The sequence below is a fragment of the Plecotus auritus genome, assembly GCF_963455305.1.
Source record: "Plecotus auritus genome assembly, chromosome: 9".
NCBI lineage: Eukaryota > Metazoa > Chordata > Mammalia > Chiroptera > Vespertilionidae > Plecotus > Plecotus auritus.
In genome coordinates, this window is record NC_137783.1 from 140,706,629 (window position 1) to 140,721,447 (window position 14,819).

The window sequence follows — 14,819 nt, forward strand, 5'->3', positions numbered from 1 at the left end:
GCAAATTTCCTCTATAATGCAATTATGCACTTTCTACCTCTCTGGTAATATAATACCTTAGTTTGATTGCAGATATTTGTTTAGTGATGGTCAGTTGGCCTTCGGCTATAGTTCTAGAGGGTTTGGAAAATGTCATACATCAGAGACAGAATCAGTGCAAGCGGGGAAAACCAACAACAAAGAATCTTTATACAGGACTCTGCTTTTACTCAATGTAGATACGAATCCGATGGTAACCAAGCATAGGAAATATGCCATTTGGGACAGTGTAAAGTGCAGGCTATAATATAATCACTTATAATGTATAAGGCTTATCAGATGAGCTGGTAAATTGGAGTTTTTCTTTCTTCTTTGGCACACAGCCTCTGACTGAGTTCTGGACAATGGAATGTGGGCAGAGCTGATTACAGCACTTCCAGGCCTGGCCCATGAAACCTCCATAAAACCATTTTTATTCTCTCACCTCATCTGTTAGCTGGATCCAGACTACTCAGCAGAGAACTGAAAGGCCCAAGGGAAGAAGAGGGGAGGCCCTAGATGGAAGGAGCCTGAGACCCTTAGTAACTAGGGAGAGCAGAGCCCTGACCACTGATTCATATTGGCTGTGCTACAAGGGAAAAAATCAACTATTATGGTGTTAAACCACTGAGATTTGGGGGTGGTCTGTTATAGTAGTTAGCCTACCTTGACTAATTCAACTAGAAACTCTTTTAACTCAAGTGAATATAGCTGTTACTTCCCCCTAACCAAAAGAACTGTTTCATAAAATCCACTCACATTTCTCATTAGTTCTTAACAAGTGCCACAATCACCCCATGATGTCAGTTTCAGTCCAGCCTATGATGGCTTTCGCCAGATCATTTCTCAACCTCAATTTAAAATCAACTTGAAAAAAATAAAATAAAATAAAATCAACTTGATTTCTTGAAGGCAAGGATCCAATGAATCTTCTGTGTACTCCATGATAAAATTTACTTAATGACTGCCTGTTGAATGGATGGATCCTTTTCTTTGCATCCTTTGTTTTTATCTAATGCTCCAACTATAACTGTGATATGACTCTGAGGTCTACAGAGGTAGGAGTGAAGTTCCTAGGGCCTAGTGCAGTTACTAAATATGTAGCTTCATAGCACTCATTTAACTTAAAGTACTGAAATTCTATGACTCTTTGAATCTAATATTTTATGATCTGCAAAGATATCACAATGTTTTTTTTATTTAGTTTTTCACCAACACACTAAAAATGCCTTTTACGATACCCTCTGTGATTTATAAGTATCTGAGTCTTTCTTTTTTAATGGATGGACTTCCTATTCTGAATTAATATCATATCACTTGCAGCTGCCAAAGTAAAACTAAGATGATGGCCCAAATTTCATTCCTCCCAAGTTCTATTCTGTCTGCCCTAACTCTCTGCCGATTTTTAGGGTTCTCGTGTAGTTTGACTACTGTCCCTTCCATATCTGACCATCAGGGGGACACACTCCCATGGTCAACCAACAATAAGCAGCTTGAAGATTTTAAAGGGAAATTTGACTAAAAACAAGCTATTAAAATATACAAAACTACATATAAAATGGAATTACAAACAAAGAGCCTTAGAAGAAAGAAACTAGAAGCAGTTTCTCAACCAGTCTCTACAGATGCCAAACAAAATGGATTCCTAACCTCAGTTTCCTCATCTGTGCAATGGTGGGAGGCTATCAAGGTTAAATGAGTTAACATATAGCATGCTCTTGGTACAACACCTGGCACATAATATGTACTCAATAAACATTAGCTGTAATCCCTGCCTGAAGCTGGTTGCAGAGGTTTCTTCACAGAGGTAGGGTCCGAGGTCTTCCCTTTTCAAAGCTGTGATTCCTTTGGAGGGTCTTTTAAACTCAAAGCTATTTTGCAGAGGAAGGATGACTGTGAAGCCCTAAATTTAGCAAAGGAGCAAGCTAGCTCAAGATGCAAGCCCAGCTCTTTTCAACGAGTTTTCTTTGAAGGTCTAAGCCATCCTTCAGGCTTTTCCAAGGGAAGAACAGTTTAATCACAATTTGACACTTCATGCTATTTCAAATGTAAGAACTCAACAACACATTTCTCAGTAAAAATGAAGACATCCAGCATGTTCTAGTGGAACTCAATCTAAAGTGGAACAATGAGGCTAGTGGACATAGTCTTTTTCCTCCAAGGATGGGGCTGACATCTTATAATCACTTCATAGCCCAAGTTCCTCATACACCCATGCTCCCAGGAAGACCTGGAAAACCAGAGGATGGGGCCTTCCTTCAGGAAACTCCACTGGTTTGGGCTCTGAGAGCGCACAGCTCTGAGAAGGGATTCCCCGGGATATCCCAGGAACTCTATCCACCCCCTCAGAACAGCAGGCAATTGAGTTAGTGTTGGTGACTCAGGCAGACTTTTTATCCAGATCTAAAGGAATCACTGCAACCCTGGAGAGGGGAATGAAAAGGGGAATCGAGTGGAAAAAGCCTCCCCCACCAGATGACTCACACTTTGCCCTGTGACTCATTACTGTCACTAAGACATGGAGGAGAGGTTCATTAGTCACTTTAGTGAATTTTTCAAAGAAAGGATTCTCCCTATAAATAACCATGAGCTGTGTCTCTCCAGTTTGGAGCGTGAGCTCGTGACTCACCTTTCTACCATGCCAGGCAGCACTAAGCGTGTCATCTGCAAAAGAGAAAAACAAAACATTTGTGACAGCTGGGGATGCAGCAGAGAAAAAGTGAAAAGAACCCACCCACACAAACAAGAAGGGAATCACAAAGCCGCTCACCATCTCCACAGACAGCACCTCTATTTTATAGAGTCTATGTAATATGTGCCAAGAAAAGGAATCAGATGAAATTACTGGAGAGAACATTGGGAATACTTTTAGTGAACTTGGCTAAAATTATTCTTGCCTGATATGTTAATACTGGCACAGAGATCTTCAAATAATTAAAGATTTACAGTGAAATCTAAGTATCTCAAAATGCATTCTCAGGAAAGGACAAGGGTTATCACAAGAAATAATGTGCCTACAAGATTGCTTAAGCTTTCTAATCTCAAAGGCTCAAATGATCTTTCCCTATCAAAAAAGCCTTTAGAAGAAGGCCATAGAGTGGCATGTTGGCAAATAATAAGGATTTCTTCGCATTCATTTCTCTTGTTGCTCTAGTCAGCTGTGATTGAAACTCATCCTTAGAGAAAGTTGAGGTTAATTTGTGATCTCAAGTAACCAATAATGGAAAAACAATACTTGCATTATTAAAGGACTTCATAATTGTTTACTACATACACAGAAGATGATGACAGAGACCATTTGTAAACTCTGTTTTATTTAGTAAGCCATGATTAACTAAGGAAAGTTAAGATATTCACTGGCTTAGTCAAGGCCACATAATAAAGTTCTGAGGTTAAAACATGAATTCTTGACTCCTAGATATCACCAATTTTTGCAAGCAAATTATATTTGTATTATGTAACCTCTAGCACTTGGTCATTTTTGGTAGAGAGCAGTACAAAGGAAACACTATTTCATAAATCTCAGAAAGACAACCAAATTCATAATGAAAACATTAAAATTCAAGATAATTTAGTAAAATAAGAAGACATGTATTATCACCTATATCACCATTATATGTAAACTAGAGGCCCGGTACAAGACATTCATGTACTGGGGGGGGGGGGGGGAGGGGGAGGGTCCGAGCAAGAGGGCACAGACCGGCAGATGGACATCCCTGGGGGGGTGGGGTATGAGGGGGTCCTTAGCGCTGCTGTGGAGGAGAGAGAGGCTCCCGCCACCAGCCACCACCGCTGTGCTCACCAGCCATGAGCCCAGCTTCTGGCTGAGCGGTGCTCCCGCTGTGGGAGCGCACTGATCACCAGGAGGCAGCTCCTGCATTGAGAGTCTGCCCCCTGGTGGTTAGTGTGCACCACAGCATTCGGTCCTTCCACCGTTCGGTCGATTTGCATATTAGCCTTTTGTTATATAGGATAAGAAATAGAGTATAACAACTTGTCTTAGAATCCAGGCTATTCACACAATAATTAGGACACCACAAATACTAGTAGCCACTTTGTTCACTTTTGCCCTGCCCTCTACCCCAGAGTAATCTGCTTACTCTGGGAGTAAACAGGATCTGAATTCAAGCAACTGAAAAATGAACCCACACAAAGTAGAAGAAAAATCATACAAATGCTTTAAGCAAGTTCTCAATTGGTATCATTAACAATAATTTTAAAAACCATAGCATAACAGTGAAAAGAATTACATAAAGCAGCAAAACTGTTGCACAATGCCTGTTTTGGAGAAATTAGATGGTAACTCCATTGGAAGTCATATTAGAATAAGATAGCACACATTTCCTTTGGCAAACTGTATAATTTGAGCTCTGTGTTACCAAGAATACAACTTAATTAGAAACCCTTACAATTTAACCTGTATGGCTAACTGAATATTTACTGTGCAGGGGATGAAAGCTTAATTAGGTAAAGTTTAGAGAGTGCTCTGAGATCTCTACATACTATTTGATTTTCTCCTTTATTAATGTTTAAGTCTTTGTGGAAGGTAATAGTCTTCCTTGCCATTTCCCCCCGCCCCGCATGACTGAACCTGAAATTCAACCCAACACCATAAAAACCAAACATTTTGTAATAAATTATGGTTTGATATATACTAAAATAATTTAACGAAAGTAAAAGAGCTTTCCAAAACAGAGGGCTGTGTGTCAATTATTAATGAATCTAAAGCCGTAACTTATAAACTGTCAAAAATTTAAAATAAAAAGAACACATATATCATCATAGACTGTTTTTTTCCTAAATTTAGCATACTATAATATGCTAAGAGTTTCCATCACTTAAATTTTCCCCAAATAAGCTGACTTCTTAAAAAGTGACAGATTTTAGGAGAAAAGAATCCCTAAAGTTCTCAAAGAGATCTTTACATTTTCGCCCACATGTAAGAAACTTCTCCTTTACTAGCTTTACTTTGAGCTAGAAAGAACCTTAGAACCAACCAACAACTACTCCGTTGTGTGTGTGTTTTTTAAAGATGAAAACTACTGAAACAGTGGTTGTCATTCAATTTGGCAAACCCAACATTTTGTAGTTATGTTTGGAACAGCCCATTACTATGAGACCCCATGGCTAAATGTCCCCAGTCATAGAGAAAATTGGAGGAGCATAATGATAGCTGCTTTCAAATGCACTAAAGGACTCTCGGTATTAACTTGTAATGTCTTCATCTAGAAAAGCCCTGGGTGGGGTTCACTGGTGAAAGCCATACTCACCTTCCTGTAATTTATTAATTTCCTAATGTTGTTAACTTGAATTCTTGGGGCAGGGTGGGGGATAAATTCTTAGCATAATCCCTAAATTAAATACAATTAGACTGCTCAACAGCTTCTTCTCACTGATTTCCAAATTAATAGAGGGCTCCCCCTACTGGTACCATGTTACAGCCCGAGGCAAATCCATGTAAGAAAAAGGAAACAAATGCTTCACCTGTGCTTTTCATCCATCTGCCCGCCCCCCCCCACCCCCCCCACACACACCAATCCAAACATTTATCACCAACAGACAGGGCATAGCATTACCTACTTCCGGCTGAGTAACATACCACAAGTACATAGCGGTATCAGAAAGAAAAAGTTAGCTTTTCAAAAGCATGCAAACGGCCTCATACTCCAAGTGCTTTAATTTCTGATGATCAGAGAGTTGGAAGAGATTTCTTTAGTCAAAGCCATTCTAATCTCTCAACATCACTAAACAGTTCTGCAGTTTGAATAGACTGAATGTCTGGAATTCCCTGAACAGGGGAATGCAAACCCAAATGCCTAAAAGGGCCAGGTACATAACATACCCTAGTACAGCAAATCAGACAATAGAGACTAGTGGGGACTGTGGAAATCTGGAGATTGCAAGCCTAACTATTTAGCATAATTAGCTGCTACTCAGCTTAATCACTTGTTGCCACTCAGCTCTAATCATTTGTTGCCACTCAGCAGTTCAGCTCGGTGTTTCCTGATTTTCAGATTTTTCCCAAGAGAAGCTAGAAGTTTGGGTATGAAATGTCCCAGTTTTGAAAACACTGCTTAAGCCAACTGAAGTATGTTGGTAGGGCACATTCAGCCCACAGATTATTGGTTTGCAACCTCTGACCTAGAATCAGAAAAGGAACTTACCTTCTGCCCATTCCCCTTCTGGCAGATTCAAAGATTAGGAAGTTCTTACAATTTACTTCAGTGTAAATATCAACAACTGACCCAAGTTCACCCTTCTAGGGCCCCATACAGTAAGTGTGATCCTTATTCCCAAAGAATTAGAATTTTCAGTTTTTTCATTCATTCTTTTATTTTAATTCAAAAAGCATTCATTTTATGCCCACCACATTTGAGGCTTGGGGCTCAGAAATGGAAAGAAACAAAAAGAACATGGTACCAGTCCTCATGCTGTTCACAATCTGTAGGGAGACACTCAACCAAAAGTGAAAAGCTGAGCAAAGGGAAGACAGGCAGTGTGCGCTGAAACTGCCTGAGAGAGCTTGTCTCTTCTGGAGGGATCAGGAAGGCTCCCTACCTCAGCCCCACCTCCAAGTGCATAAACTTTGAGAACTAAAGGCTGAGTAGAATTAGTGAAGTCTGAGACAAGGGAGACTTCCATAGAGAGAGACCAGCCTGAGGGAACATTTGGTTCAAAGGCCTGAATGAAGGTGCTTTGACCTGAGCACAGTTGGAGGGGAGAGATCTGAAGGGAAACTGGGGAGGTGAGCAGGGACCAAGTCAGGTGAGTCCTTCCCTCTCTGTAGGTCACATTCAAGATTATGGACTTGAGGAAAAGGAGAAGCTGCTGAAGGATTTAACAGGGGTGCAATACAATCCGATGTAAATAACACTTTGCCTAGAATATGGAGACTAGAAGAAGACAAGGCTATTCCAGTAATTCCAGCTGAGAAATTTCACGGCTTGGAATCTGGAAAGTATCACTCGGGATGAAAAGTGGATTTGCAAAATAGGAGGTAGAACTGGCCTTGATGGTGTGTGTGTGTGTGTGTGTGTGTGTGTGTGTGTGTGTGAGAGAGAGAGAGAGAGAGAGAGAGAGAGAGAGAGAGAGAGAGAGAGATGCATGTTTCCTTTCTTCACCGAGAGAGAGAGAGAGAGAGAGAGAGAGAGAGAGAGAGAGAGAAAGAGAGAGAGAGAGAGAGATATGCATGTTTCCTTTCTTCACCCTGAACATCTCTAGTTCTTCCAACCATTCCTAATAAAACATAGTTTCAAGTTCCCACTCTGGTTGAATAGCTGATGAAGGAAGAACTACATTATGAGCCCCTGCTTAACACTCTTCCTCCTCATCCTCAAATAAAGCAAACCAAATGCAGTGGTACTTCACTCGAAGTGGAGGTTATTGATAAACTTTACCTTGGGTCACACCCTCACCTACTTCCTTCTTTGCTCTAAGAAAGGTAAGATAGAAATTTCCTAAGGGATTCAGGTCTAGGCAGGGCCATTCCCTGTGATCCACCTTATTCACCAAGCCAGTAGCAGTTTCTGGGTCCAGTACCATCAGAAGGAATAATTTTCCCACCCTTGGGGAGCTAGTTTGGGCAGTGTCCATCTGAAAAGGGATAAAGAGTCTATGGTATCTTGAGATCCTAAAACTTATTAAAGAAATAAAAAACAAGCCAGAGGAAGGATGGCAACTCCAATTATGGTAAATGCTAAAACAAGTGATCTCAAATCAGAAACAAGCAACACAAGATCTATTTTAGAACTTGTCCTTGGATTGGTGTGAAGCTCATTATCCTACCTGTTGAAACTGGATGTGTATTTGCCTGCCTCTGGAATTGTGGCACTTATTCCTTTTTCACGATTCCTCTAATAATCAATAGCAGCACAACAATTTCATTTGCAAAATCTCTGTGCTTTGAGATGTAAAGCCCTCCAGGCATGAAACCAGAACTATTTTAGAAGAGTGTGGTTCAATATCTGGAGGTTTAATGACCTCTAAACTCCACCATTTCTGCTCTGAAGGTCATTATCTTAGACTAGAGGCCCGGTGCACGAATTCATGCACCAGAGGGGTCCCTTGGCCTGGCCTGCAGGATCACGCTGAAACCGGCTCTCTGACATCCCCCGAGGGGTCCCAGACTGTGAGAGGGCACAGGCCAGGCCAAGGGACCCCAATGGTACACGATGGGGCAGGGGAGGGACGCGGGAGGTTGGCCAGCTGGGGAGGGATGCGGGAGGGCTCCAAGGCGTGTCCGGCCCATCTCGTTCAGTCCCCATCGGCCAGCCCCCAGCAGCAAGCTAACCTACCAGTTGGAGCATCTGCCCCCTGATGGTCAGTGCATGGCATAGCGAGTGTTTGAGCAACCTTAGCATATCATTAGCATATTATGCTTTGATTGGTTGAACGGCTGACCAGACACTTAGCATATTAGGCTTTTATTATATAGGATTTTAGTCACAGACCATCTGAAATCACAAGGAAAAATCCCCAGCTAGTAGGGCTCTCTTCCAGGTTAAGGCTAATCTATCTGTCATATTGGCCACCTATATAGAATTTCCATACCCCTGGCTCTTCTTACCTTGGCATTTACCTGCTCTGAAGGAAAAAGAACAAGACTGAGGTTTAACCCTGAAAGATTTGAAAGCAAAATTGGAAAGCAAGCAACAAAGCTTCTAAACATCCCTTAGGTTGCTTCAACTAACAGTATCATGCCTGGTAAAGAGAAAGCCCAGTTAAGTAAGTCACTGAGAGAGAAAAAAAGGAACAAACCTAAACTATTGAGTAAGATGAAAAGTGAACTGGAGGGCTTGATGGCTGGGGAGAGGGGACTAAACTGGGCTCTACGATTCAACATCAAGGATCTATTGGCAAAAGCATTCAGCTGGCATTTCTCTCCCAGTATTCTTCTGTACCACTCACCACTACTTCGGCTGGTGACGACCTCTAATTCCTTTGGTCAGGATATTTCATTTTTATTATTCTTCTGCTGGAATATGACACTTAAGTGATTTTTACAATGATCTGACCTACTCATATAGGATAGGAGCACATGGACCAAGCAATAATCCTGGACCTGAAGGTGTAAAGCCAGGTCATTCAATGCACAGCACCGAACTTAAGAGATGCTGCGGCCCAACCAGCAAACATCTCCAAATTCCCAGCATGCTTTGCAGCCAGTCAACCCCTATCATGGTTTGGTAAGGAGATAATACTTTGACCAACACTGGTGGTGAGAAGAGGTTTTTCTCTTTCTTATATAAACCTTTTTGATGTATTTATTGTGGCTTTAGGCTGCAGACTTCCATGCCCTAGTTCCCCTGATGTCCAGCCACCATAAAACCTTGTAAGATTCTAGAGCCAGACCAATTCTCATCTTGTTTTAAGTTACCCCAGGGCTCCAAACAACCATTCCTACTGAAAATGCAGCCCTGGCCCTGGCAACATAACACAGTCAACAAAAGGACAATAGGCACAATTCATCAAAATATACCACAGGACAGATAACAGCAGCATGAAAGAGCACTGAATCCGGGAGGCCACACACCAAACTTCATCAAGGCCAATGCCCTTTTCTCAGTATAAGCAAGACAAACACATATACCGTTACATACATATTGCCATGTCCCTCCTGCCACTAGACCTGTCTTTCTGAAATGTAGATCAGATCACACCTATTTCTACTTTTCAGCTTCCTGTGGCTCTCCATCGTTTTGAGCACAGCACTCAGCTTTGCTGCATAATCATGTCTTAACTTACTTTTCTGGCCTTCAGGTTAGCTGCCCCACACCACTCGCCTCCCGCTGTGAGCCAAACCTTTCATACCTGAACTACCCAACTGTGCTGCAGGGATGGTAACTGCACGGACCCCCGCCGACAGTACAATAAAAAGGGGCTGTGCTCCAGATGTCATTAACTCCATGACAACTAAATCAAGAGTTTTAAATGGTTTTTCCAATAAAGTGCGCATCACTAAGGTACAGGAAAATTCATACTTACACTAAAGATAAAGAATGATTATTTGGCTTAATGAAGAAGGGTTTTAAATAGCAAATGCTCTGAGTGTCGTAAGTGAGATTTGATTTGCAAAAAAAACGAGTTAATATACAAAAATGTTAAGCATTTATCCAGTTCTGCTTATGATCCTTCCCATCTACATATATAAAAGGCTAATATGCAAAGCGTCCCCTCAGGAATTCTACCGAGAGGCCAGAAGTTCCATCGCTCGCTATGATGTGTGCTGACCACCAGGGGGTGGTGCGAAACAAAGGAAGGCTCCAGCTGGCAGCTAGAAGGCCCCAATCAGCCCTGATTGCTGGCCAGGCCTAGGGACCCTACCTGTGCATGTATTTCGTGCACCCAGGCCTCTAGTCAACAATATAATAGGATATGGTACGTTTAATAATTTAGCATTGGCTCCACTAACTCATTTCATGGGAACAAGCATATTTGCCAGTGTAAAAAGAGAAAGTGGAAGAGGAAGAATGAAGAGGCGGGAGAAGCATTTTATAATTTGTCAAGATATTAGGACTGGTGGTTCACTTTCATTTCATCATTATTTTGAACAAACTGAAAGGTGCTCTACAGTGCTGTTGGATTTGAGCTGCTCTCTCCACATTTTCCCCCTGCACTGCTCATCTTCAAGCAGGGACATGAGGTGACCACCACTGCACAGGCTCATCTGTGCTCAGATGCTGCTTGAAGGATGCAGTGTGTGGCCATGGAGCACAGCAAGCTGACTGGTTCTCACAGATCAAGGTCAGGACCTTGGCCTTTTATCATTAGTGTTCTGTATACTGCCAACCAAAAACGCATGTTTTGTGAGACCGAGAAGGCCGGGGTTTTATACTTTAAGTATATACACCAGTTCAGTTCAGTTCTGACAAGCAGGAGAAAATACTAACATGTCTAGTATAAAGTTTGTATCATTTATTTGACAGAGAGATTAAAATTATCAGGAGACTAATTTGTAGCTAGTATCAATTCTATAAAATAAAATTTAAACATTTGAACATATTTTTCATCATTAACTCATTTCAATATATTATGAAATATATACATAATTTTAACACTCATTTTTTTAAATATTGATTTTAGATTTGCTAGCTAGCCTTCACTTTAGCATATATTAGCTACGGTGTCTTTGGTCAGCATATACAAGTGACAAGGCTGTAACACATGCCTAGCAACTAGAAACTAGAGTCCTTTTTTCATGGGGCTAAGAAAAATCATTCTTTATTGTCCCATACTTCCAACTCATCAACTTACATGTATCACAGAATATATAAAAGGGGAACAATTTACCAGTGATGACTCGCGTGTAGATGAAAACTTTGTAAAACTTTGTAAAAATCAATCTTCAGCCTAAGTTAAATTGTGTGGTCCCTGGGCCTACCATAGGGTCGCATATAATGGAGGCATTTAATTAATGTCTCGTTACTAAAAAGCAAAATTATACAGACACCAGTTTGGTATTCAGTTCTTTCTACTTCCTGAAGACGTAAGGAAATAGACCACTTTCATCTGGAAAACATACTTACATCAAAAGAAGAGTTGACTGAAATGAACAAGCTGATTATTTCAGTGTTCTTAAACAAAAAAGACCAAAAAGGGTGAGAAGCTGCTTACCTTACAAACAGAAAGAATGTTAACATTTATCATTTTCTTGATGGTCTGCAAAAAAACATATTATTTTATATAGATCATGGAAATGACCACAAAATACACATGTGATATGAATGATCTGGAGATGCAGTGAAAGTTTCCCCGGGTATAGTAGAAGTCTTGGGAAATGACAGGAGTTGGGATGGAGAGAGATTTTATTTTACTCGTACTCTCAGTGTTATAGTGCTTTTCTACCAAAAGCAGCAATTCATGCTAATCTGCAAAACCCAAGGTAGCTGTGCAAGTCAAATCTGAAAGCAAAAAGACAACTTAATCTAAAGTAAATATGAACCATTTGTAATTTCCTCTCTGTTAATACAAAAAGGAGAAATAACTGAAACTAAGGTTTTCAACAATTTTTTTTAAATTTTACATATTCCTTCAATGATACCCTCTTTTAGTCTTTATTAAAGAATTATGCATGTATCAAGGACACAGCTTTCATTTTGGTAGAGCTAGTCTACCTGAATCACTAGTATATTGTTGTCTATTAACAACTTCATGATTTTTAAATTGGTGTTCGGAATCCTAACACTTAAAACAAAGCTATTATTTACCCCTGGGACTGTACAAATGGGGTTATAAATATTTTCTCATTCAATCCTCCTTATGAAGTCTATAGTATGGCGAGGGACCGGACACTAAGTATGGTAGAGATCACACTCAGAGTAACTCAGGTAACAAGTAGAAGAGCCTCAGGCAGCTGGACTTCAGGGCTCACAGTCTGAGCCATTTTACCACACTGTCTTCCCAATACCAGCATGCATTCCTTTTGTTACCATAATATACAAAGAAAGACTTACACTGTCCAAGTCAGGAATTTCCAAAAAGAATTCAGGATATTCATATGATATTCCCACGTTGTTCACTGAAATAAGACAAGATTGTTAGCCTGCTAACATATATATTTTATAGATTTTTTTAAAATATTGGGATTAAATGTTTCAATAATACTATTTATGGTTGGAGTGACCTTTTCCACAACTTTCTATCCAAAAATGTATCCATGTGTGTACAGTTCAAGAGTCTCCTCTGTCATTAAACCTGTTTGTACCTACCACACTCAGCTCCTGACAAAAGAACTTATATTCACCTTCCAATTTCCATAACCCCTTGGAGTAGGTCTATTCTGCCTCTGTAAGTTATTTGTAGACATTGCTCAACTCCTTTCTAGATCTTAAATTTTCACAGTAGAAAGAGCAGAGAGTACTGTAGTAAGGGAGACTGGAAACTTGAGTTCCACTTATAACTATTTCAGAAAATGTGTGACTTGGGATAAGTCACATATGACAGGCATCTGTTTCTTCAACTCTGAAATGAGAGCTCACTTAATCATCCAACAAAACCAGAAGGAAAAGTCAGTTTCTGGCATCATGGAGCATACAATTGAGTAGAAAGAGAAAGGCACTACAAAAAAGAATTAAAACAATTATTTCATTACAAAGTACAAAGTGTTACAGGAGTCTATGCCTGGAGCATCTGAGCTTATCTGGGAAGTGAGAGAAGGTTTCTCTGTGGAGGCCAAGAGAGTGGGTCAAATATCTCCAGCAAACCATCCTTGCCTACTAGCCTATAGGCCTTGAAGTCATGCCTTAGTCTTCCTGTATTCCTACTCCTCAACCACCTACCTAAGATTGGAGCTACAAGACAAGTGAGAAGCTATGAATAAGCATATATAATTAGGTACATGACTAACACTCAGATATCCTTTAGTTTTCTTAGCCCTGGAAAGACAAAGACAAACCTAGAATAAGGAATATTTGCAGGAATCATACAAATAAAATATCTTAGAATTTATTTTAACCAAATACATAGTGAAATGGATTATCTATCTATCTATCTATCTATCTATCTATCTACCTACCTATCTATCTACCTATCTATCTATCTGTATTTAATCATCACAACAACTACATTACCTCCCTTATACATATTAGAAAACTGAAGTTCACAGCAGTTAAATTACTCACCCAAGATCAGAGAGAAGGAATTCAAACTCAGGAAATTTGACTTCAGAGGCTAGGCCCTTAACCACTACATTAAAGCCATCATATGCCTTCATCCAGTCTTCAGTTCAGAAAAAAATATCAGTAATAATTGGAGAATAAATAGAAATCTGATACTGATGTTTAATAAAACTGTGAAGTATTAAAAGAAAGGTTTCAGTAGCAAAAAGATAATGAAGTTATGATGGTCTGCTAAAGCTCATAAGGAATTGTGCCTGATAAACCTGATAGTAGTAATAGTAACTTTTTCAATAGACTAACAAAATTAGTAGCTCAAAGGAACTCAATAAGAGTTCTATATTTAGCAGTAAGCCAGTCACTTGAGGCTGTGAGTCTCAAGATTTTACTTGCACAATTTGGTCAGCATGGCCTGAACAAGATCGCTGAAACCTGTCTGAAAATCTGAAAGCAAAAGATAATGACAATGTAAACTGTATTTAATTAGGATTCTTGCCCATCTGAATAGGCATAGTATCTACACATAATTAATAACAGCAAGTCCAAATCCATTTTTGTTTTATTCAATAGGTTCTCTACCCACCAGGGGTTCTGGGATTCAATTCTATAAAAGAGCTGTTAAAATTAAGCCCAAACTAGTTGAAGGTGGGACTTTATACTCACTGGACTTTGCTTTAACCATCGTTGGAATTAGAAAGGATAAATAACTTATTTACAGCATGACTAAGAGAAACAGCAACACCCAAAATATCTATTAAAGTGCTCCACATAAAATAGTCTTTAAAAAGTCAGGTTAAGATAACAGAATCCTTGCCCTAGCCGGTTTGGCTCAGTGGATGGAGCATAGGCCTGCGGGTTGAAGGGTCCCAGGTTCGATTCCATTCAAGGGCATATGCCCAGGTTGCAGGCTCAGTCTCCAGTGGGAGGCGTACAAGAGGCAGCTGATCAATGATTCTCTCTCATTGACGTTTCTATATCTCTCTCTCCCTCTCCCTTCCTCTCTGAAATCAATAAAAAATGTATTAAAAATAATAATAAATAAATAAATAAAATGTTTAAAAAAAGATAACAGAATCCTTAAAGAAAGAATCTGTCAAATTGTAATATTCATCAGGATTAAAAACAAAAAACAAACTTCCACCTCATACATCATACTCCATCTCCCTTCACTTTCCCGTATCTAGAAAA

General features: G+C 39.9%; 1 protein-coding gene across 1 annotated transcript in view; it reads right to left on the bottom strand.

The window, feature by feature from the left end:
• The window catches only part of HSD17B12 (hydroxysteroid 17-beta dehydrogenase 12), a 140,725-nt gene that overhangs the window by 13,588 nt on the left and 112,318 nt on the right, over nt 1-14,819 (bottom strand). Inside the window, exons 5-7 of the mRNA XM_080643200.1 lie at nt 12,471-12,535; nt 11,632-11,676; nt 2,648-2,682 (exon numbers count right to left, since the gene is read on the bottom strand). Of these exons, the coding sequence (XP_080499326.1) occupies nt 2,648-2,682; nt 11,632-11,676; nt 12,471-12,535 (145 nt within the window). The remainder of the gene's footprint in view (nt 1-2,647; nt 2,683-11,631; nt 11,677-12,470; nt 12,536-14,819) is intronic.